The 25,121-nt window shown below is 50.6% G+C and overlaps 1 protein-coding gene across 11 annotated transcripts in view; it reads right to left on the bottom strand.

The window, feature by feature from the left end:
- sei (potassium voltage-gated channel seizure) overlaps positions 1 to 25,121 on the bottom strand; it is a 111,118-nt gene that overhangs the window by 39,393 nt on the left and 46,604 nt on the right. For 10 of the 11 annotated variants that reach the window (XM_025300831.1, XM_025300832.1, XM_025300836.1 and 7 more), the window contains exons 5-9: positions 15,103 to 15,304; positions 13,659 to 13,830; positions 10,995 to 11,063; positions 8,776 to 8,900; positions 8,485 to 8,565 (exon numbers count right to left, since the gene is read on the bottom strand). In XM_025300831.1, coding sequence (XP_025156616.1) covers positions 8,485 to 8,565; positions 8,776 to 8,900; positions 10,995 to 11,063; positions 13,659 to 13,830; positions 15,103 to 15,304 — 649 coding nt within the window. The remainder of the gene's footprint in view (positions 1 to 8,484; positions 8,566 to 8,775; positions 8,901 to 10,994; positions 11,064 to 13,658; positions 13,831 to 15,102; positions 15,305 to 25,121) is intronic. The other variant, XM_025300833.1, reaches the window with a different exon arrangement.

The raw sequence follows: 25,121 nt of genomic DNA on the forward strand, positions 1-25,121 counted from the left end.
GTATGACGCGCGATGTGCGGCGACGTCCGTCGTTCGTCGTTTGACATTTAGCCGCGTAAAAATATCGCTCGAAAAGTATTTTCCGGGAGCGTTTACGCGACTGACGCGCAGCGAGCGCGACGATCGCACGATTTTTCCAACGGTGACACCGAGCCGCTAAAATCGATCCGGAGTACGGGCAAAAGGGAGGGAGGGGGGGGGAGGAAGCATCTTCCGATGTGCACAGACTACGACAGATTGCGATAGAAAGAAACAAAAAAATGCTCGCGAGTCACGATGTAGTCGCGACATTGGAGCGACAAGGTCGAGGAACAGATCAATCGCGCGCAAAATCCTTTCTCGAGCGATACAATCGAACCGCGTTTCCTCGTTTTCCTCGCGTAAGAAACTTGGCGCGCCCGGGGCGAGGGAGGGGCTGTGCGACGCGACGATGCAAAAAGTCGCTGCTGCAATTTCTCACAATCTTCGTAATTTAATAATCCTTAAACGATCAGCGATACGAACGCCCGAATAAAAGACTACGTGATAGAGGGAAGTTTCTTTGCGGAAACTTTACGGCATACTTTCGCAAAGAGCGAGGAAATTGCGCGACCGGCTTTTCTCGTCAGCGTCAAATCGTCAACGATTGTCGCGTGTCCAGCTAGAAGCGGCCATTGCTGACTTGGATTTCTCGCAGAATCGATAATGAAAGTGGAACTTGAGCAAGTTGCGAAATAATGTAAAAGTCGACAGTAAGGACGGGTGTTGTTACCGGCTGTTGTGAACCGTGCGTGAACCCGCGTTTTGCACCTGCACACACACACACACACTCGTGCACATGGATGTGGGCGGTTAAGTTAGGTTAGGTTAGGTTAGGTTAGGTTTGGTTACCACCGCGACACAAGGACACCAGTCATTGATCACCTGGTGGCTATGACCTTCGCCGGTTGCATCGTGGTTGCAAATGTGAACGCGCGTCGTCGTCGTCGTCGTCGCGAATACCACCTTCGGAGGAACAAGACGGGTTAACCTTTGAGAGAAACGAACACGTCGATCGCGCCGACTCTCGTTCTATTCACCGGCTTTCTTAGATTGGCAATTAATCCCGTGCTCGGTCATTTCGAGTCGCAATAAAATCCGATTGATGAGTCCCGACGACCGAATTCGCAAGTGCGAGGGGTATAATTGCCCGTCCCCTGCGAATAATATTGCTCTCGTACGGAAGAGAGAGAGAGAGAGAGAGATTCGAGCGCTACCGGATTATATCGCCAGCTCTCCTACAGCCGAGAAATAAACCGAGCGCGAGTACGACCGCGTGATTGACTCGATGCGGCGCGCGCGACTCGACGCGCCGATTCGAGATATCTCGAGTAGACCGACGAAGGGACAATCAGAGTTGGGTTGATTCGGAAAACACACTCGTGAAAATGAAATGTCTCGTCGCGTCGTTGAGGAAACGGCGGTTATCGTGAGAGAAAAGGGACACTAATTCTAGGACATTCTTGATGTGTACGCTTCTTTCTCTCGCTCTCGAGGAGTCTTTTGTCGTCTCATCGCGCGAAGAGACACAAGAGCTGGAAAATATTTTGGCAGTCGGCCCGCATTCTCGGAGTGCCAGCGCGCGCGCGCGATTATCGATTTTGCCGGCAAAGAGAAAAAATGGACCCTTCCTGGGCTGGGCGGGCTTTGGTGCGGATTCGCGCGAGATTACTTTCGATCCGTGAGCGTACACGACGGTACGGTACGGTACGGTACGCGTATGCGTGTTCTCACGATCGGGCTCGCGTGTAATCGTTGGGAACGTTGAGGAGAATCGTTGAGCGCGCGACCTCGTGACTTTCGACGAGACGATTCGCACTTCTACCTTCACTCGTAATGTTTTCGGATGCGGCCGTTTTAAGTTGAGCAATCGCTCAGACAGCGAGATCTATCGCGGAGATCTATCGCGCCTGTGATATCGCGCGATTCGCGCTTGTCGCGAATTATTATATCGTTAGAGTCGAGTAAAGTATCATAATGCGCTCGTACGTGCAACGATACGTAAATATGCGACGGCGTGGAAACGAGCACGGAACGAGACTAATTGCTCGCGATAAACGTCGGCGCGCGAAAATGATAAAGCCACGGTGTAAAATTGGTTGCCCGACCGTAGAGTGCGCGAGATACGAATGTATTAATATCGCGCGCGCAAAGTCTGGCGCAAAGGCTGGCTGCTAAAGATCAAGCGAAACACGTAAACTCCTTGAACGATATATCGCCCGACGTGTGTTGCCGGATCGATCGATCGCTCGCGCGCGCGCGCGCGCGCGCTAAATTTTGACGGATAGATTTTTACGTCACGACAATTTTGCGGAACAACAGCGAGCGAAGCGACACGAAGAAAGAGAGCTACGTATATTCAATTGTATTATGAACGAATAACACGAAAGAAGAAGTTGGAACATGCGAACAAGGCCTTACAAAATCGCGTAACGACCGCGCGCGCTAATAAAAATCTAAAACATACCAAGCACGTAAAAAGCACGTTAAAAGCACGTGTCGAGGTGGACGAAGAGGTTGGATGAAATGTACCTCGGGATGTCGAACGGGCGATTTCTCCTCGTCGTCGTCGTCGTCGCGAGCGACACGCTCACTGATGCGGTTAGCAACAAACACGAGGGCAATGAAATTGACCCGCCATTTTGTTCGTCGGTTTGCCTGCAGGCAGACAATGATACAAGCCGTACGCAACGCGTGACACGATCGCGCAGAGCACGTGGGTGAGCGCGTACGCGGCGTTCCTTTCGCAAAGTCGATTGCGCTCACCTCGCGACCAGCTTGTGAAGAGCAGCCTTTTTTTCCTCGCTTTTTTCGCACGTCACGAATTCAGGCGATGCAAGAGCGCGGCGGACAACACGTGCGAAAATTACGCAAGAGAATGACGGAAAGGAAATGCAATGTGTGTGTGTGTGTGTGTGTGTGCAGGGCGTTCCGAGTGTTCCACCTTCTCTTCTTCGTCTACGAATCCTTCTTACGGAGACAACAAGAAATTCAGGTATACGGAATAGATTTTCCTTCCTCGGCTCTCGACTCTCAAGATTCGTCATTTCCCTCCGAGGTATTCCGAGAACGGGGATGAATCGGAAGCACACTGTATAGATACGTGGATGATGAACGATGGAGAGGCAGGCAAAAGCTACTTGACACAGCTTGCATCGAAGCACCGATCGTGAAGAATCTTACGAGAAGTGGTCTACCGCTGGATCGAGTAGATTCGCCGTGGTGTGGCTTCACTTTCATTTATTACAGATCTCGCGCTTCTCGAAATCGCGCGTGTCTGCGGGGATATCACGAACAGTGTAAAGTGAGCCGGAATATTCTCTCTTTCTCTTTCTCTCTCTCTCTCTCTCTCTCTCTCTCTCTCTCTCTCTCTCTCTGAAGCACGCCTTGTGAACAATGACTACGGGCACAGGGAAAACGAACGACAAATGTCTCGGTATCGGCGAAACGACAAACCGCAGATTCCGTCTTGCGGAATGAATCTCTCTTCTCCGTTCACGAGCGCGCGCACGCGTGTTACCCCTCTTCGAGTCCGATATATCTCGACCGATATACGCGACTTCTTATATCGGCGAATCACACCGCTTCAACACCGCGCGCGCATCGTGCCTCGTCTAACGACGGCAACGTGTAACAAACACACGAGGACAGCCTCCCCCGTTCGTCGAGTATCAGCGGGGATGGGAGACGGGGGGGAGGGGTCATCGTTTTTCTTTTTTATTTCGCGCTGTCAGTTCCGCAGAGTCAAGAGGAGAGGAAGCACACGTTCACACCACGTTCACTGTCGCGCGATCGGTTCGACCGATCCGTTCCGGTCATCACCGGCGATCTCTCTTCGGCTCTCTTCGGAACGAGTCTCTCCCCCGTCACACTGTCACGCGCGACCTAGCCCTATCCGTCGTGGACTCACGTTGACGCGACTCAGACTCGGACGTCGATCGCGAGGGTAAACTCGGACGACCTTGACGACCCCCGCGGATGGATCTTGACGATCGGCGGCGATCCATGAAGCGCGGCCCGACGTTTCGACGACGGGCGAGAAAGAGAAAGAGAGAGAGAGAGAGAGAGAGAAAGAGAGAGAGAGAGAGAGAGAGAGAGAGAGAGAGAGAGAGAGAGAGAAAGAGAGAGAGAGAGAGAGAGAGAAAACCCGCGACGAGCTGGCGCGCGCGCGATTCAACGATCACCCTCGTTCGCAGTCACCCGCGGCAGTCTCGTGTCGTCTTCGTCGTCGTCGTCGTTGTCGTCGTCGTCGTCGTCGTCGTCGTCGTCGCCGGTGGTACCAGCTGCTCGTACGTACGACGTTCTGTCATGATCTTGTAAGCGTAATCGTGAGCAGAGGAGAGAGCGTACGCGCGCCGTGTGACGCGCGTGTCTCTCCTTCTTTTTCTCGTCCGGGAGAGAGCGGTAGAGATTCTCAGCGGAAAGGCGCGACGTTTCGAGAATTGATCGGTCCTGCCTGCGCGCGAGGTCGGACGCGGCGCTTTGTCACCGTTTGTGCATGTGCGATCTTCCTTCGCCGAGGATGTGGACGGAGTGACGACGGAGCTACCTGACAGGCAGAACGGGGGACACTGCGACACTGACCGGAGCGCCGTATAACGGGAGGGCCGTGAATCTCGTGTGCCGCGCGTCCCTCTCTTATCCTCTCTCGTTCGTGCACGCGTGCGCCCCGATAAGTCGTTCTTCCTCTTTCCTCTGGGTTAGGCCGCGTACCGGGCAATTCGCCGGCGAAGCTCTCTCACCGGGACGCGATCGACATCGAACGGGGTGCATCCCCGTCCTTCCGCGGCGGGGCTTTAACCGGCGAGTGGCGCCGTCCGGATCTTGCCTTCACGCCACTCGCGGCATCTTCCCTTCGGTTTCGGTCGGTCCTGTCACGGCACGGATTGTCCAGTCAACGTTCGGGGGCTTAGCGGCCCCGACGATGACGGATGACTGAATATCCATCCTGTCCTGCCGTCGTGTATCGGGGATGGCATCCCCGTGTCAGGCCGTGAATGCGCCTTTCAATCGGCCGCGTTCATCGTTGCTCTCTCGTCGTTTTCGATCGTAGTTTTCGCCGTAAGCGGCGGCGATCGATAGAAGGGGTGGCTCGCGCGCGCGCGGCCAGCGGAGAACCGCTGTTCTCCGCGAGTTCTGACTGGAGTCTGTAATGCGTTCTTGTAATCGGTCATTGATCGCCGACATTTGTACAATCGGTCGATCGATTAGACTTTGGGCACCGTGCACACCTTGAACGCTGTGCGCGAGCTGTCGCGCGCGCGCGCGATCGTTTCACTCGCGCTCCGCACGAGCATGCGCGCGACTCGCAGATTTAGCGTCAATTAGCGTTATTAATGGTTCGCTCTCGCTCACGCGCCAATTGTATCTTCTCGTTTCCTCCCCTTCCGTCGGCTTCTCTAACTTCTTCCATGACGCGTTACTCGCAACTGCGAGCGCCATTAAACCGGAAAATCTCGCGACTGATTAAGCAGCGAGAGGAGATCCGCCGCTATAAGCGCGGCGCGGCACGTCAGGTATTCGACGCTACCAATTATCCGCTTACTGGCGCTGCTGCTTAAACCGCGCGCCGCAGCTGTTCCAGCTCCCCCCCTCCCTGCCCCTCCCTCGCCTCACGGGCGCGTCGGAGCAGAAAGCCTTTCGGTTGCGAAAGCTCGCGCGCGATTTGTCACCGAACGCGAGACACTATTCTCGCGACTTGCGATTTCGCGAGTTTTTCCGCGACGCGCGTGACGCGGAAAGCGAGAGAGCGCACAGCTGCGTGGGAATTGGCTTGCTCTTGAGCGAGCAGGGCAGGGGCCAGGATATCGCAGTGCGACGAACGCACGTCGAACGTTGCTCGTTCGAGCATCGGAGGGTCCCGCGGGGACACTCTTTGACGAGCTTTGACGCGGCGTTCGCAACGACGTTTTGTTACGAAACGTTGCGCGTCGTTGCGCCGCGCCGCGCCGCCGCGGCCGTGCTGCAATAGTATGAAAGAAAGTTGCACGAAGGCAACGACGGAGTTTACGCCCAACGGAGAAAAAACTGTCGGCCGTGTGGCGCGCACACCATCGAGGGAATTGGTTTATTGGCGCCGATATAAGTGATGAAACAGCAACGTCCGCGAGCGTGCGATGAAAATCCCTGTAATGTGTATCACAGTGTATCGGTTATCGATATCAGTGGCCTGATTCTGATTTTATATAAATAGCGCCGAGGTGTATGTTTCCCGAGACCACGCGCCGCGCCGCTGGAATTGTGTTGGATTGAAACGGTCGCTTGGAATATCGATTATCGCGACCTCAAAGTAACGATCAAAGTTACGACAAGCCACGAACGACTGTGGCGAATATGTGTTCGCTTTTCTTGGAAATCCGCAGAGTCCTGCGCGACTTTGCCAAGTAAATTACGTCTGCGTATATTGCACCAACCGCGACCGCGATATATCTCGCGAGATACAATTGCGAGGCGACCGAATAAACCGACCGACGATCTTACACAATTGCAAAGTGCGCGCACGACACCGTGCGAAACACGCCTGACACGATCATTCGCGAGCTTATGCGAGCGTGTACAGGCTATTTCCCGTTGTGCTGACTTGCGGCTGACTTTCCGCGAAAGCTGATTCACCTGAAAGTACACGGCGCTGGATATTGCTCGGTGGTGTGTCTGGATGTCTACGAGCACACAACGGTATAGCGAGGGACAATCGATCATCCCTGCCTAGCGCGCTTTCCGCGAATATACGTAAAATGTCGCCTCGCTCTCGTTACGAGGCGGAATATCGAGACATGTTGAGGTGCAATCTACCGCGCTGCGAGATTGCGACCGACCGAGAAAATTATCGTCGATTTGTATCGAACGGATATAAAATCGTCGCAGAAAGAAGCTCGGTGAGAAGGTTGTTTGCGCGTTTTTTATCCTTGCCGCCGCGCCACATCATTTGGCTCGCGTTTACGGCTTGCGTCCGATCGTTTTTTCCTTTCTTTCTTTGGTGACGCACTTCACGTCGCCATGTTCAATTTCGGACTTTTCAACTGCGCCACCGACGACATTAATACAAACGGAACGGGTTTCGATTTGCAACGTTATTATTCCGGCGCGACCGCGTTCGGCCGGATTTATTAGGCACAGCGGAATTTCCAATTTCGCGCATCGCCGATAATATTAATTGGAGAGCAATCCCGAGAGAGAGGGAGAGAGAGAGAGAGAGAGAGAGACGGCCTCTTTCCCTTTTTCCGCGAGCCCGCGGTGAGTTTTCTACTTTCCCCGAAGCGCCATCCGCTTATAAAATCAACGTCATTTTGTGAGAGTCTCACGCTGCGGGAGATTTCCGCCTACGAGACTGCGACGCAGTCGGATTGGCGCCAGTCAGGGACGTATTAATGTAAGGCAGTGTGTTAAATGTACACCCCCCGTATTCAAACAACCCCACCCCATATTGTCCCGCTAAATGTTTAAAAACTTGCTGACCTCGTCGCATTTCTCACGTATCGCATACATACATACGACACGTGCTAAGTTGCGCGATACAAGGTGAGAATAGCCTGCTTGTAAAAAGCGGAAGCTTTGTTCATCTTTCTTACGGCTCGCGCGTGACGCGCGGATCCGTACTTTACTCGATAGAAAAAAACTGTGACGAATGTTTGCACACGGTACAATAAGAAAAGAAAATACTGCATATAGTTTGCAAAAAGTGGACACTTTCGACGAGCGCAAATTCAAAGGTCAAAGCGTCGCAAAAACGATTGCGTTGTAAATCGAATTACGGATCTCGCCTGATTTGCGCCTGGTTGATTGAATCGTCGACCTTTGTTATCGTCGAGAAAGAAAAATGGAGGCTATTATATATGACTGAAATGGGGATGAAATCCAATTTCTTATCGGCTCATCGGGGCGATTCGCTTCTTGAGTATAAGAGGAGTAAGGCATAAATCGCCTTGCGAAATAATGTCCCGGGACATCGGAAATCCGACGGCAAAAGCAAGTATCTTTCGTGACGAAAGCAGCTGGTCGACATCAGCAAACGAGATTTAACTTCTCGACGAACTCTATGCTTAATTCACGAAAGCAAATTGTTCCGGGTGGACGAAGGAACCTCTGACCTGTCACACACAGAGAGCGGAGGACAATTCCATTTCCGGGAGACAGTATTGCTCCAATTTCAATTAGCGTCGGATAAGTATGTCGCCGCGGCGCTTTTAATTTCCTGCGGTATCCCCTTCACATCGGAACATCGTCGACGTCGACGATGGGAGGTGGGGAGGGGGGGGGACAAGAGGGAAGGAAGGGAATCGTCTAACTTTCAGTGTGATCAAAACAACTACGAGCGTTCGCGCGGAAGGGTTCCCAAAATGAGAAATAAAAGACCCACTTCTGACGGAATCTCTCGGAACAGAAACGCTAATGGGGAGAGACACCGCGCGGCGGTTCCTGTTATAATGTTACTCGCTAATTGCAACACAACAAAAATAAGCCACTCACCTGAGCGACCTTCTCTCCCATGTTCGGTGTATGCATCGCTCCTTGAAAATACTTGGCGGATCCATTGTCTTGCAAGGAGAACTGCAACATGACGCAAACCACACGTTAATCCGGTGTTGATTATCGATTGATCGAGCGTTTCGCATAAGTAAACAATTTCACCCTGTGCTCGATAACGACCACTCTTCTCTTGTCGTGTTACGTTAAAGTAACGAGTCATACGAGACAAAGAGAATAAAAGTCGCGCACGTGGATGACCTTTGTGCAAAAACATTTGTCGATTTGACTTACTTTGTGTTTGATGGAATCCGGTCCCATCTGACTCAGAGATGGCGACTTTCGGTCCTTGGACGCCCGCCATTTCTGCAAGTCGCTTTCAGAAGCGACGCCAGGAAAGATTTTCGAATGTTTCGCTGCTACAAAAACGAAGGGCAAACGTGAGTCTTTCCAAGTCGTGTCACTAGCGAGACAATATAGTGGTGTATATTCTGTTACGTAAATATATATGTATATCGTTGATACAAAGTCTAGTTAGGTGCGAAATATAGGCTCGATCAAATCAAATCTATTCGCATTCGACAACGGAATCGTCTTTTGGAGAGAATGACGGCGGCAACTCTAATGAGCCGTTGGCGTTACATAATACATCGCTAATTGACACATTCAATGATCACGGAAGAGAAAAAAATAGACAATGTAACGCAGTAATCTATCTAGTATAAAATACAGGCACATATATACACACGGCAATATACGTGTCTCGAAGGATATAACTCTTCCGATCAAGTTTCACGACACCGTTTGCGATATACACACTGATCTAATGCACAAAAGTGTACAACAACAAAGCGATCGCGCGTAATGGGGGTTGGAACTTTTGCCGAGCTCGTTCCTTTCCATTGAGACGGAGCGTATTGGACGGGCGAAACTTTTGCAAACTCATTCGACATGGTATCCCCTCGCGAACACGTGAACACGTCGTCATTTGTGTTTTTTTCTTTCTTCTTCTAACACGACAATATTTTAGAAGCGATCAGGAATTTTGTTTGATCGCCGATCGCTTCGGCACGTTTCACGAGCAAGTCAAATAGACAAATAGACAAATAACCGAGCCTATATCTCGATCTAGAAGCGTTGAGAAGTGTGTCAGTAAACGAGTTTGTTAATCCGCACTAGAAGCTGCATACCTGTGAAAGAGAGATCGTTTTCCTTGCTTTTCTTTTTAATGATTATACATGTCACGCGAGGGCGAGTTTTTTTCTTTCTTTTTTGTTCTTCTTTTTTTTTTCTTTTTTTTTTCTTTTTTTTTTATGACGATGCGTTGAATGCTAGGTCGATGTTACTACTATTATGTAATACATGTATATGGGATTCGTCTTGCTAATGATTTGTACAATGATAAATGTCGATCGCGCCGCCTCTGCGATGGTTGCGCGCGTCGCGCGGTGGTTCTGCGGTGGATCGGTACCGTACACAATGGCACCACCGGGCGTATCGCCCGGACATGTGCCAGTGGCATTGCGTATGTGTTGAGGTAAAAGAAAGCCGTGAAAGATATCAGCCATTCTTGCTCCGCTGTAAAGAGAAGCGTAACTAAGAATTCATCCCTCATACTCACGATCAGCCGACTGTGCTCGGAGAGAGATTGCTCGACCGGCCCGTTATCGTCGAGTCACGTGACTGCGAGGAGCTTGCGAACTTTGAACGAGGCACAGGGGAACAAAAGATAAGAAAAAACTGAGCAAGACAGATGATCCGATAGCGAAAGAGATATTTTATAGACACAAAACACAGACAGAGAGGACTGATTGTTTTCCGAAGGAGCGACGTTCATTTCGAGAAGACAGACACTAAGTGTTTTGGAAACATTTATACACGAGACAAGCTCTCTGTTGCGCTAATTCCCGTGAGAGATGATCGTTGTTGTTTCGAAAACGTTAAAATCAATCTTTCCTCTCGATATTGACTCGATATACGGAGACTGCAAGATTGATCGCGCGAGATGCTGGCGGAGACGTCTGGACGGATATCTTCAGGTTCCGAGAGAGCACAGACGGGCTGATCGAGCGAGGCTACGGTGCTCATCTGATAATAGTACGGCAAAAAGTACAAAATATGGTGGGCACTCTCTTCCACGTGGAGTTGGATGCTAGCATATTGTAAATTAACGTAGTACAAGTAGTAATAGTAGTAGTAGTAGTAGTAGTAGTAGTAGTAGTAGTAGTAGTAGTAGTAGTAGTAGTAGAGTAGTAGTAGTAGTAGTAGTAGTAGTAATAGTGTAGTAGTAGTATAAATATGTTGTAACATGGTACACACAGAGCAAGTGGTGAATAATAGAAACAGAGGCCTATGAAAGCTCAATCGGACACAAGAGAGTATAGGTTATCTCTCGAAAGCACATGATAACAAGAAAGCCGCAAGCGCTTGGTAAGTTGTAAAGGGGTGCAAGCTCGCCGCCCGATCGGTTAAAGGAAACCAAGGAAGCAGGGTGCTGCTCCCTCCTGTTTTACCTTCGGTGAGATTATCGACTGTAGCTGGTCGTCGCTCGAGAGTGACGTGTTCGCTCCCTCGGCCCGCTACTAAAATAGTTTACTGAGATTTGACACTGGATTGACAGTACGTGAGGAGAAGAGTGGGAATCGCCATCGGATTGACAAAGGTGATACATAACGCTCAAGATGAATCGGGGGAGGGGGGGGGGGCGGGGGTAAGAAGGGTCGTGGCCGTTGCCATCGTAATTCTTCGATGTTGGGAGCAGCGAGAGGAGTATGGCGCATATTTACGTGAATGTTACACGATGTGGCATAGAGAGGCGTAACGCGGTGTTTTCGTCGTGTTAAATTTTCTTCCATCAGATACTCTCTCGCCTCCTTCATAATTCAAAATTTCCGTCGAAATAAGAGAAGCGTACTTTAAAATGCATTAAATCCTCTCCCGATGCCAGGTCCCGAAATCGCGCAGAGAATTCCGGCTCCTGAACGTGACGTGGTTTCAAACCTGATTTCCGGTTTTCAACACTGATTTGCGCGGAGCCTGTGTGGCGGCGACAAAATTAAACGAAACATTGTTCCGTGACGATTTGACGTTTGAATAAATCCACTTTGCGATACGCGCCAGTTACTCCCAAGTACACTCTTTATGAAATTTTGATATTATGATATTTTTTAAATTGATATTTCCCTGTACGTTTACACGCACATGGTTCTCAAACTAAAAATAAACGCGCGATCTCTGTCAGGATCTCTGGCAATCTCCTCGATCCTTTTTCTAGAGTGTACCCCCCCACCCTCGTCTGAAAATATCATTTCCCCCGATCTATATACTCCTTCCTCTTCCGTCCCGACATCAAAGAATCGTCATTTATGTGTTACCGGTAACGTTAACAACGTGACTCTTGGTCGGACGTACTCAGACGGAATTCCTGAACCAAACGCTTCTCTCTCTCTCTCTCTCTCTCTCTCTCTCTCATGATTTCCGTGTTCCAGATAAACTTTATGCTCTTGGCGAAGACACCACCGGATTATAGTATAGCAACTGCCGGTTGCTTATCACATTCCGCGTGACGACTGTGTGTAGCTACCGAGGCTCCCAAAGTGGAATCGCAATCACCAAAGAGCTCCAGACACATACAGACTTGCCTCACACAGACTTCACCTCGAATTCACCGACAATGTCCTTTTTAATTGTAGATTTTATTCCACAATTTAAAAATCGATCTTATTCGACAGAAAATGTAGCATTTGTCGAGAGAATAAGAGCTTATCGAGAAAACGGAACGCTCGACGAACGTGGGCGGATTGTAAAATTAATGCAAAATAGATTTCGGGGAATAAATGACCCGTTGTGAAACATCGGTCCTTGCGTAAACATATAGGTGAGGTACACAGTAAAGATACATTTAGATTTTCTATCAAGCATAAATCGCTAAGCTGCCCCCGCTCGTCGAGGAGAATCTCTCTCTCTCTCTCTCTCTCTCTCTCTGTCTGTCTGTCTGTCTGTCTGTCTGTCTGTCTGTCTGTCTGTCTCTCTACAGGGAATATCGTAAGAACATTCTTTCTTTTTCTTTCCGTACATCCGACGCAACCGGAGAAAGAGACAAAGCGACTTATCAATCTCATCAGTTACTATCTGCAAACATGCAACAAGAGCTCGTAGTATGTCCCATGAGCTATCGGCGTAGCTCGCGATGCAACGACACGGAAGGCCGGATGCTCGCTATCTGTCAACACTCGCGGCATGAAACGTCGCATGCAATAATATTATTATCCGTGCTACCATTAATTATTATTTAACCGCGATGTACACACAGGTGCATGGCTACACGACTCTGCCACCGCCGCCATCGCCGTCGCCGCCGCAGTCGCCGTCGCAGCCGCCGCCGCCGCCGCCACCGCCGCTACCGTCACCGCACACAGTCGTTGCCGTTATCGTAGTACACATTGCAACTATACAAACGCGCTCAAAGTTTCTTGAACCGAGGCGTGCGCGCGTGCGTGCGCCGTCGTCGTCGGAGCGATTTCCATCCCGATCTCGTTCCGATCGTCGATCGTCGAAGCGATCTATCGTACGACGTATGCGAAAGAAAGAAAGAAAGAAAGAAAGAAAGAAAGAAAGAAAGATCCTTGGAAAGTGAGCGTCGTGAGCGGCGGAACCGCGAGGCGGACCATCAATTTGTCGAACTTGTCAAGGAAAGGAGTTGGCCTCGCGCGGTTACCCTTTAACCTTTGTTGACGTAGAGAGCAGCGGTCACGACACAGCCGCAATTTGCCAAGGATAAAGCCTGCGATTATCCCCTTTTTAAATCGACTGCGCAGAATCGCAGAATCGCGGGAGGAAGACGCCCGCGTCGTTTGTACGTACAATCGCGCGTTTACCTATCTACCGCTTCCCGGCGCGGCGACGACGCGCCGCGGCCGTTTTGCGGCCGAGCGCGAATCGTTCCGCCGATCACGACTGAAATGTAACAAACACACATCTACAGAGAGGGGAAGAGGAAGGAAGGAAGGTCTTAACGTATTGTGTATCGCCGGCCGCAACGTAAAACATCGCTCCACAGAAAGCGCTAATGCCAGGTCAGAGAGAATTCGCGCGACACGTCGAGTGGGACACGTAAGTAGAGAGAAAAAAATCCGCTGCAGGGCGGATCGCGGGCGCCAACTCGAGAGCGTACTTACAGACGCTGCAGGTGAGGCTGCGGCACGGCGCCCTCGTCGTCGTTTCCGGCTTCACGGTTCTCCTCGAGATCGCGTCGAGACTCGCCGCGTGAGACACGCTCCGCGAGGGACCCTCCGCGACACCGCCCGACGACGAGTTCGGGCCATCCCAGATTCCCGACTTTTGCGACACCTGAAAGCACGAGATGAAAGCCGCGCGCGCTGGCGTTTGTTTCGTTGTGAAGAAAGAAACTTCACTCGTCGAAACGAGTCCGAGTTAATCTCTAATTGCTAATTGCGCGATCCGCGCGAGCTGTCTCTCTCTCTCTCTCTCTCTCTCTCTCTCTCTCGCGACTTGCGACTTGCGACGTTACGTGAGAGTGCGCTTCTCTTTGATCTTTGACTTCTTCTTTCATCAACGTCTTTGCGTGAAATTTCCTCAGAGAGTATTTCTACCGACGCAAAGTCCTAAGTCGGGGAAAAGGGTCTTGCGTCGACGACGCGGCAACTGTTTTATCGGGGCAATCGTTCGAGAATTCTGGATTCACATCGCGACCGCTGATCCTCGATTCGAACTCGACTCCGGCGCCCATTACGTGTCCGACGATCGCGCGCGCGCGCGCGCGATCTCATGAAATTGAAACGGAAGACGGAAGAGGTGTAGATGCGAGAGAGAGAGAGAGAGAGAGAGTGGCTTTCGGTCACTGTGTCGATGCGCGCCTAACATGTGTTCGGATCGTATGGTAGCTCATGCATGCGCTATTAACTCGACGTTGGTTATGGTCGTGCGATAACCTTTGCTCGTTCTGCAGCTACGTGTCGGTCGTATCGCTCGCAAAACTTTGTCCCGAAATTTCGGCGTATCGTAGCTGCACGTGCATGCCGAACACGCGTTAGCACTTACCGCGCGCGCGCGCGCGCGTTACCGACGTATGTTCGGAAAACGCAATTAAAACGTTCGGTCGTTTCATCAAAACTTTGCGCGTGTGCGGAACAATTTACAATTTACACGGCTAAAAATACTGTGTCAACACCGTGTGATGGACTCGTGTCTCGGACACGGTGAAACCGTTACATACATCTCGAATAATATCTTCTTCTTTCGATCGTCCCCCTTTACTTGTTTATTACCAACGAATCCGCCCCGCCGTCAAGTTTGCATCCGCCATTTCAGGAACTCCATTCAGCTGTAAATATCCTATCGCTGCATCCACTACGAGCATCCACGCGACTACCTCGCGCCGCGTTCGCAATCGGACCACCGCCACGTCGTTGGCCAGGTGGTCGGTTCGCTCGTATGTGTTATTAACACACCAAATTAGCCTCTAATTACTGGCGTTTGACCGATCAGCTGGCGAGGTCGACCGGGAAATGTCGCGCGGGTGTGATCGCGCGCGCTCGCGAAGGGAAATTTCTCCTGCCGTCTCGACCGGCAGCACTTGTTTCCGCTACTTCTGCTACTTACGTCGCTGACTCCCTCGGGACTGGCGATGGGAGCGGTGGTGCCGGGCTGTGCGACGCTCGGGGTGGTCGTCGACGTCGTTGCGGCAGCGTTGTTGTTGCTGTTCCCGACCGACGGCGGCGGTTGTAGGCCCGGCGGCGGGGGTGTGCCCGTTCTCCCAGGACCCCAAGATTCCATCATTGTGGGCGAGCCACATGTTAACGGGCTGTAAGTCATTCGGGTCAAGACGGTCGGCCGAAATCAATTAGAGGTCGCGCGAGAGCTTGATTATATTGACCGAATGTAATACGAATGATTCGAATCGAGTTTGGTCGTTTGGTGAAAGAAATTCAGACCGGAATCTTCCTTTGCGCTCGAGAGGCCTCGTGAGATTATTCTTTTTCTGCGAGAGAGGGAGAGGGAGAGGGAGAGGGAGAGGGAGAGAGAGAGAGAGAGAGAGAGAGAGAGAGAGAGTTTGCGCCCAAAAGTTACAAAGTCAAACATGCTGGGTCTCATCAATAAATTCATCGGAATTACGGGGAATCTGTTAAACGTGTAAGCTCCTTATAAATTTCGATTCTTTCGACGGTGGCGGTAAGTCACACGACCCTACGCCGCTCGCATGAAAGATTCAAGCGATGGAAGTAATTGTACGGATCTGCAACGGGGTCGCGTATACCGCGGATGTACACACGATGAAACATTCATTCCCAAAACGCGCTCGTTCCCACGACCCTCCCCAACCCTCCGCGCCCGTAGAGTTGGAACCAGTTAAAAAATGAAACAGCTGCCTTCCATTAGCCCATTAGGCAGGAAATTATAGCTCGTCGGCGAGCTGGTATCTACCCGTGATACCGGAAAATGACGTTAATCCGGAAGATGGCTCGCGCACGGGGGGGGGGCGGGAGGGAGGGAGGTGGCCGCCGGCGAGAAGTTGCATAAATCCTAAGGTTATGGCGAAACGTCGGAGGGCGGGGTGGGGGTGTGGAAGGTAGTCGATACGCGATACGGAACGGAGGTCAGATCTCGAGAGTGAAGTGTGTCAGTGTTAGGTCAGACTTGCCGATCGATAAACAACCGGCCGCGGTCGCACGGCGACGTTTGTGCGTGCGTGCGTGCGCGCACGAATACATTCGACGACGCGACGCAGCAGTCGCAATTGTTGTTATTTTGTCAGTCTAACCGTTCGCCCATCGCCGCCGCCGTCCCCGTCGCCGTCGCCGCGTCACGTCTCTATCCGCGGGTAATACCCACGTGGAATAGGCGGATGTTTGCGGGGACCTAACGCAGTCGTGTCGCGTCCTTTGTATCGTTTCCAATTTGCAGCCGATCGCGTTTGTAACGCGATTACGCGATTCGATCGGAACGGAATTATTTATCGGAGGCAAAAATGCGTGTCCACGACGATACCGAGAGGCGCTTCCGTTGAGCGAATGTGCAAACGGGCGATTGTTCACAGGCGCCGTGTTCCGGGTGCGCGTACTGCATAATGCAATGATCATCTCTGTGGTTCGCGCCCGCGGGGGGAGCCGTTTATGCGGCGCCCCGCAACTGTCCAATTAGCCACTTCATTAAATTAATTATTTTTCCTATTGTCGGATATGCGGAAGAGCATTTTCGCATCGAGAGGATACTGCCCACGGGGCGGGACGCCCTTCCCTGCCGAAAGTGTCCCTCCGACGCAATTGAATGCGCGAGCGAAAGTGTTACACGCGTGCAGTGTTAACGCTTTAGGCTGTCATTGCCGTTGTCGTTGCGCGGAAAATTTGCGCGTTAAAAGTAGCGACAGCTTGTCGGACAATGTAATTAGAAATTGCGCGTAGAGCGCACGTGTCGCGCTTCTAACAGTGCTTCACTCGACCACGACGTGACAACGTGACATTCATCAGCTCGTGCGCGCGCGCGCGCGCGCGCAGTCTGCACACTTTCGCGAGATACCACCCCGTACGTCGGCTCGCACGCTTTTAATTACCGCGCGCGCGTCATTCGGATTTAATTAATTAATTAATTCCATACGCCCAGGATTTAACATGAGATTAGTCGGCGGGTATCCGGGGTTGCTGCTCAATAAAGTCGCCCTGCTACGCCTCCTCGTTCTTCCCTCCCTCCCTCCCTCCCTCCCTCCCTCCTCCGGTCCTCCCTTCGTTAACTGGGCGTAAAAACTGCGGGCTCAAGAAGGTAACGAACACGGAAGGGGTGCACGAGGAGAAGAGGGTCGCTTAATCCGGTGGAAAGTTTACACGGATCGTGAATTGCTGAGTTGTATCTGCAAGAATTTCATAATGGCGAGCAGCCCATCCCAATTCTCTCGCCCTCTCTCTCTCTCTCTCTCTCTCTCTCTCTCTCTCTCTCTGTCTTTTTCGCGAGTTCCGTCGCATAAATCGTTAGGTGGGGGAAAAGGACGAACTCTCTCTCTCTCTCTCTCTCTCTCTCTCTCTCTCTCTCTCTCTCTCTCTCTCTCTCTCTCTCTCCCCCTCTCTCCCTCTCTCTCTCCGATGATATTCGTTTGGAAGCTGTCCAAACGTTGTTCGACATACAACTGCCGACGCGGCACGAAAGCCTCATAAGGCGTAGCGCAGACTCGTCGATACACAAAGAAAAAGGATCCCCTTTTGTTCGAGCCCTTTCGGGGTCTCGCTCGAAAACGTTCGCCGTTTCGCCGCTCCGACTCGGCGATTTGTATGCATGAGCAAAGTTGCGGCGCGCGAACGGGTCAAGTTCATCATTCAGCCAAATGAAGATGCGGCAGCCATCTATACAGTGCGGCGATAAATATCTCGCCGCTCGGTCTCTCGCTTTCTCTCGCCAACTTCAGAACTGCGTGTCGCGGTCGTTCATTTTGATTTCCTTCGGAAGATCAAAAGCGAAACGATTCGACCGTGACATTAAATAGAATTCCAGTCTCAATCTAAATCCAATTGAAATATGCAAATGTGTAGGTGATTAACAATGACGTTTCCAAGAAGAAGAAACGTCACAGACGAAGAGGAGATCAACTTTGATTTCACGAGAGCGAGCTTACCGGCGGCGTGGAAAATTTAAGCACGACTGACGGCGGATCGCGAATAATGAACGCAGGTGAACGGCATTTCGGCGGATTGACCGATGGTTTCCCGGCTATTAACTTCGAAGAAAGGAGTTATTGGCCACGGAAGCGCACAGTCGGCGGATCGTCGGCGAGATCAATGGATCTTGCGCCGATATTTATCGCGGTTATTTCACGTTCCGCGTGTCGCAAGGGGCTGAACTTTATCGCCGGATGCGATCAGCCGACTCGCGCGCGCGCGCGCGCGGAGGATTTATCGACGTTTACAGCGCCGAGGTAACCCTGACATCGATTCCCGGGCGGACGTGTTGACAGAATGATTTCGTAATACAAATAGATGCACGTACAACAGCTCTGCACTGCTCTCTCTTTTTTCTTTTCCCTCAAACGGGGGAGAAAAAAAGAATCGTTTGACCCTTTCGAGGCAATTTTTGTCAAACGAGGAGGAATTTCACGCGCGCGCGCACAAGATGGATATTTATCCTTTAAAATTGTGTGCGCTCCTCTCCACGTTTCTCTCGTCTCGTTTCTTTTTCTCATTTGTCACGCGGTGACTTTGCAGACTCGACTCGCCTTTTTCCCTCTTTTCATACAGCGCGCACGTTGGTGAATTCAATTCGTTTCAAATTAACCGGTCTCTCTCTATATTCACTTTTCGGAATTCGATACGTCGACCAACGGTCGGCTGAAAATTCCATTCGCGCAATTTTCCCGACCAGAAAAATATCAGATTGTATTCATTCGTTCGCGTGTCAATAATTTCCGCGCGACGTGTCGTTAGCGCGCCGGTGACATTTCCAGCGGAAATGGTGCGTCTGCAGTGACGATAATTTGTTTTCGAGCGAAATAGCCGCGGTATTACGGAAGCTTCTCTATACATATATCCGTCCAAGACACATCGTTCCGTATTGTCGACCGTTTTGCTGCTCTGCGACAGAAACGCAGAATACACCCGACGTCTTTTTACGCGAGACCGAATTTCTTCTGGTGTCGAATTCTGGTTTTGATCGTTTTGCGAGATTGCCCTTTGCTCTTTCGTGAACAGTGACTTTGCATTCGCACTCTGCCCGATTCTGCATTAGCGCAAGAAGAAGAGAATGAGTTATCGCGTGTTGAACACGCTGTGTAGAACAACGCGAGTACGAATTCTTTTTAATTAACGTGATAAGCGCAAAGGGTGCAATTCAGCGAAGTGAAATATATTTGTAGCAACATTTCTTTTCTTTTTGTGTACAGCTGAAATCATGTGGATGTGGCTTACTTTGAATTGATGTAACATTTTAATAGGAATATTTTTGCTGAAATTATTGGCAATATAACTTTACATCCTAATATCGCGCTTGTAAATAATTTAAAGGAACGCAAACAATGATTTAATATTCTAATGTTTCAATATACTTTATATCTGATACTTTTTCTTATTCATAATTGAGTAAAATATAGCTCTTTTACGTTTTCTCAACTCTCTATTTGGTGTTCTTCAGTTCTTTCATTTTGGTATTGCTAATTTTTTTATCACTTTATTAAGAAGATAGCAACGTGAACTTGATACCTTTCTTTTTTAAAAGGTAATTATAGTTACTCCACGCCCTCGCTAGCGACGCGCTTGTTTTCGTGCACGCTATCGTTGGGTGTGTACGAGAAATTACAGCGGAAAATAGTGTTTGCATGCTTATTGTGGAAATCAGATTCACGACGGTGTAATTAACGAACGTGACTTTTAAAAGCGCGCGCGCGTGTATCATTGTCACTGACGAAATTACGCGTAATTGAATTGCATCATAAGGGAGAAAGTCAAGTTGCCGAAGAAAATTTAACCTTATATCATTATGTTATCGCGCTACTTGATTGCGCTAGCCCGTGGCTGCTTTGTCCAGTGAAGCAAAAAACTCCAGCTACGATTTTACTTACTATGATTAATTATAGTTGTTTAACTTTTTCCCCTAATTGTCTCACGATATCCGCCACTGTGTTGTATCGGTGTGACCTGAAAAGCCGTTTTTACGATTCTTACGTTAATTAACTCCAAAGCGAACCCGCTCCATCCTTGGAATCAACGAGTGCGTGTTCTCACGCGAAGGTCTCTCTCTCTCTCTCTCTCTCTCTCTCTGCGCTGCTGCGGTGACGTGTAACACACACATACACAAACCCGTGTCACATTTCGCCGCAGAATTAGTATATTTTATTCCTGACAGAAAATTATCGTCCCTCCATTCCGACGGCCGTTGTCTACTCATGGAAACTCATGAGCGCTAATATGAGTATCTTTAATCTGCAGTTAGTGTTTTACAGGACACGCAATTTCCTTTTTGTAAATTTGTACTGCAAATGTAGCACACATTACTCGTATTCTCGTTCTATTCAGATTCGCGGTGAACGTGACTGTTTTGGTGCAACATTACGAAATAGCTCACGTTCGATCTGACAAAGGCATGATTTAGCGATCAAGTTGACAAAATGACGAGCAGCTGGATCCGTCGCGATCCATCGCAATTGTCTCTCCCTCTCTTTCTCTCTCAGCCTCTTTCAGACAAACCCGCATTAATTATCGTTGCTTCCAACTCGAAATAATGGAGAAACAATGAGAACAAAGTTAAAATTTTCAATTGGTAATGTGTTACGCGTTCGCAAAAATCGAAGAATTGAAATCAATATCGAAAACAATGCATTTATCGAACAATAGCGCGACGTTTGCGATGGAATGTTCAACGCACGGCTGCTGAACTAATATGGACAAGTGGCGAATTATCGCCATTCTTTGAAATTCCCGAGTCATGCTTGCTGACTCATTGTCGCGTTGCTCAAGCGTCGCTCGATTTTCGCGTCTCTCTCTCTCTCTCTCTCACACACTCACTCACTCACTCGCTCGCTCGCTCGCTCGCTCGTGACGTCCCGCCGGGTAACGACCATTGAGAAGTCCCATTGTCATTCGGCATTCGTATTCGGACCTTCGCACACGCCACGGTACGGCACAGTTGCGTGCCAGCCGCAGCTCACCCTGAAATACGCGCGTTGCCTTGAAATTCACCACCCAGAGTGCGGCACTACCCTTCTTCCGGTCCTTCCCGAACGCATCCGCTCGCTGTCTCGGCGGCGGGACATGCCTCTCAGCGGCGAGAACATTTCTCACCGACGTCGGGACGTGGCGTCTCTCTCTCTCTCTCTCTCTCTCTCTCTCTCTCTCTCTCTCTCTCTCTCTCTCTTTTCAAGTCGCCGGCTTTGACAGCTTTTCCGAGCAAGGAGAAGAAATCGCGCGCCGTCCTCGATAGTGGCCTCGATAGTCGTTGCGCGCCGCGCGACTGTCGCGCGATTCAAACGGCGCGAGATTGAATTCACAGAGTTCCTTCGCGAATCCGCGAAGGAAAGCGCGAGCTTATCGGCTCTTCGAGCGACTCGTCGCAGACGTGACTATTACGCAGCAAAGTTTACCGACAAAGGTTACCTTGACGCTGACCCTGCGCGGACACAACAGGTCTAGGACTATGCACGAGCGAGGCACTGCTCGACGTCCCGACGGTAGTAGGTTCGAGCTTAATGGCGGCCGTAAATCACTCGGCGATCATGCGCGACGCTTAGGAAAACAAGCGGAAGCGTAACCTCATAATCATCGCGGAAGATAGCGGGGAGTCGGTGCATTTGTCAGTGTCATCGGGCAAGTAAGCTTCAAGCTCTCGCACGGCTGCGGGATAGAACTCGCGAGCGTGGGCTCGTTTCGTAGTAGTATTCGCGTACCGTATTCTCCAGCGTGCCGGCTAATGTCCGCGAAATTACGCAAATTCTCCCGGTCTAGCGAGCACCCGCGATACCACCGACTTTCATCTCTCTCTCTCTCTCTCTCTCTCTCTCTCTCTCTCTCTCTCTCTCTCTCTCTCTCTCTCTCTCTCTCTCTCTCTCTCTCTCTCTCTCTCTCTCTCTCTCTCTCTCTCTCTCTCTCTCTCTCTCTCTCTCTCTCTCTCTCTCTCACCCGGCCGTCTAAACTGGAAAACTACGAAATGAATCTTGGTAAGGGTCGACAGAGCCGGGACCATCCTAAATCCCCTTTAGCCGCGAACTTCCGGGAGCAAAGTGCCACCGGCCGGGTGCGATGTCGCTGCGAGGATTTGTAGCCGGCTGGGTGGAGCTTGAAATTAGCTTACTCCGAGCAAATTGTGATTATCAAACCGCTCGCGCTTTGTGCGCGCAACCGACGACGCGCCTTGAGGCGAGTTCAAAAACTTGCTCACGAGTCGCCATCGGTCTGCAACAATGCAGGCAGAAGCAGAGAGAGCAGCGCGCCACGCTGCGGGATGATTGTCAAATTTAATTGCCAAACTTCTCCTTCAAGTTCACTAAAGCCTATCTAAATCTGCAGGTAATAAATATATGAAAAAATTTGTCAAACTGGCGCGGCCGTTTCGTAACACGTAAACTACTCCCATTTGTTACCCCTCCCCCCTGCCGCGCGCCCCTGTATCGCGCGCCGTTGCGTGCTAACGAGGTTTCTCTTGAAACGTGCATTGACCCAGTACTACCAGCCGTTACTTCCGGTCTCGGTACCATCCCGCGCGCGCGAAGCAGGGGGGAGAGGGGGAAGGAGCTCAGATACAGCGCGCGCGTCCTTCGTGTCTACGTTCTCCACGTACATACCTTAACGTGATTCTTGAGTCTTCTTGAGACTTCATGGTCACGCACACCTTTTACACGAGATAACATCTTAACGGTCGCAAACCAGCGCGTTCGTTCATTCACTCGGTGTGTTCCGCTTTCATTCACCGAAACACTTCGAAAAACCTTCACCCGAGACTGCAGAGACCCACCCGCGCGATGCGATTCGCACCGTAAAACCGTACTCTGTGCCACGTAAGCCACGAACCAAGCAAACCGCGAGAGCTGGACCAAAAACGAGTCTACTTTTGGGTGGATTCCGACGATGACCGACGACTTGGGTTGATCGATGAGTTGGATCGATGATTTGTGGGCGAATGTGCTGTGGGCCGTAAAGCGACAAGAACGATACGTCAGCGGTACTACTCTCACGCGCGCTCCACGCAAATACGAAATAATCCCGATAACTGATAATCACCGAGATATTTGTGAATATCATTTTGTACAATGCGAGCTCAGTCTTCCTCGTCTTCCGACACTGAGTGTGGCTGTCAAATGTATATAATACGTACATTACAGGCGCAGATAATGTAACCTTGGGGGAGCATTGGATTCGTCGTAATAATCACGCGAAGAAAGACGCGCTGAAATATCTTAACGCGCGCCGTTGATTTTCTTCGGCTTTGATTCGCAAACGACTGACTACTAACCACGCGGATCTCTCCACTCGACACTGTACTTAGTATACAAGTACCCTTGTATCACGGCCGTCAGCCGGTGTTACCGCGTCCCCGGGAGAAATCCATAACGTTCCTATCGTTCTCTAGCGTTGATTTCTTTTCGCGAGCGCTCGGAACGAAAATCGAACGACCGCTTTTGTGCGTCCCGGCACAATTCTTGTCAGCCTAATCCAAATTGATTCAATTCTGGCGTGCGATACAAAAATCACAGTCTCGCGGCGTGTCTGTCGCGTCGATGAAGGAAACGGCACGCACGAAGACATGGTAGACGGCTGTATAAAGCACGTGCGAAAAAGCGGAAACTTTTTTTTCTCTCCATTCTTTCCGCGCAGTCTCGTCGTAATCGTCGCAGAGGAGCGGTCGGTCCCTCCAACTTTGCGCAACCACCACCACCACCACCACCACCACCAGCAGCAGCAGCAGCAGCAGCAGCGCTGCCCGCTGCCGTTCGCGACGCGACACATTGCGTGTTAGCACCGTTAGCGTGACTCGCCTTGAAATGCACAGCGAGACCGCGGGGATATTCCATTCCTCTTTGTCAGCGTCGCCGTCCCTCTCTAATGGAGCTTTCGGATTATTCATCGATGAGACGCCGTTATAAAGCGGGAAACGAAGTTTCGTCGTTCGCAAGATGTGCGCACTCCCGCCCCGCCCCCACCTATTCCGCTCCTTTCGACAAAGTTTCCGAAGGGACTGCAACTTTTACCTAGCTACAACAAGTGCCATTTGGCTGCTATTTTTCGCGCCGTTTCACATCGTCGCGGAATTTTCCGTGTCGGAAACGCGCCGCTCCTCCGTCCGCTTCGCATACAAAAGCATCGTTGTCGCGGTAACTCCCTCCTCGATTGCGTTTCCCTTGTTTTAACAGATTCGACATACAGATGCGACACGTCTTCGCGCTCGCATTACCGAAAAGGAGGAGAAAAGGAGGAATATGATCCTCGGATTCTATTTGTCTACACATATTATATGGCGTCTAGCCCCGCCTCTTCCGGGGGAATAATTTCGTTCTCGTTGTGATGGAAAATTACTTGCACGACTCAAGAAATTAGGGCGTAAGCGAAACTTGGAAAACTTGGAACGCCGCGGAATTAGCCGAGACGTTTGCAGTCGAAATTTGCAGCAAACGTCTGATTCTCAATTAGTAATTGCGGCTCGCATATCCCGACTCCCGACTCCCGACCCGACACGAATCAACGTACGAGTACGAGTACGAGTACGAGTACGAGTACGAGTACGAGTACAGCTGTCGTGCGCAGCTCGCGATGTGTATGTGTATGTACTACGTTGGTAAAGGCGTTGCAAGGCGAAAACGCTCATATTCATGATATCGCACAGTGCATCGCAGTGCAGTGAAACATTGGTCCGACTTTCTTGCGAATTTCTCGCAAGATTGCAACAAATGCTGCGAAATGAATGTGCCGCAGCGTTCGGCCACGCCGACGGCGGAAAGGAACGCAATACTTTTTGCTCGACAAGCTTCTTTCGCCAAACGCGAATTTGTTGTTCCGATCCGGAGAAGTTCATCATCATCTTCTCTTCCGGGAGAATACGAACAATTAATTCCTGTTACTTGAATTCCGTTACATAGACTCATCGTGAAAGTTATTTCACGATGAGAAAAGAAATATCGCAATTTTCGCGTCTGCACTGTGAGACCGCACGTACGCAAT

The sequence above is a fragment of the Harpegnathos saltator genome, unplaced genomic scaffold (assembly GCF_003227715.2).
Source record: "Harpegnathos saltator strain DR-91 unplaced genomic scaffold, Hsal_v8.6 scaffold384, whole genome shotgun sequence".
Taxonomy (NCBI): Eukaryota; Metazoa; Arthropoda; class Insecta; order Hymenoptera; family Formicidae; genus Harpegnathos; species Harpegnathos saltator.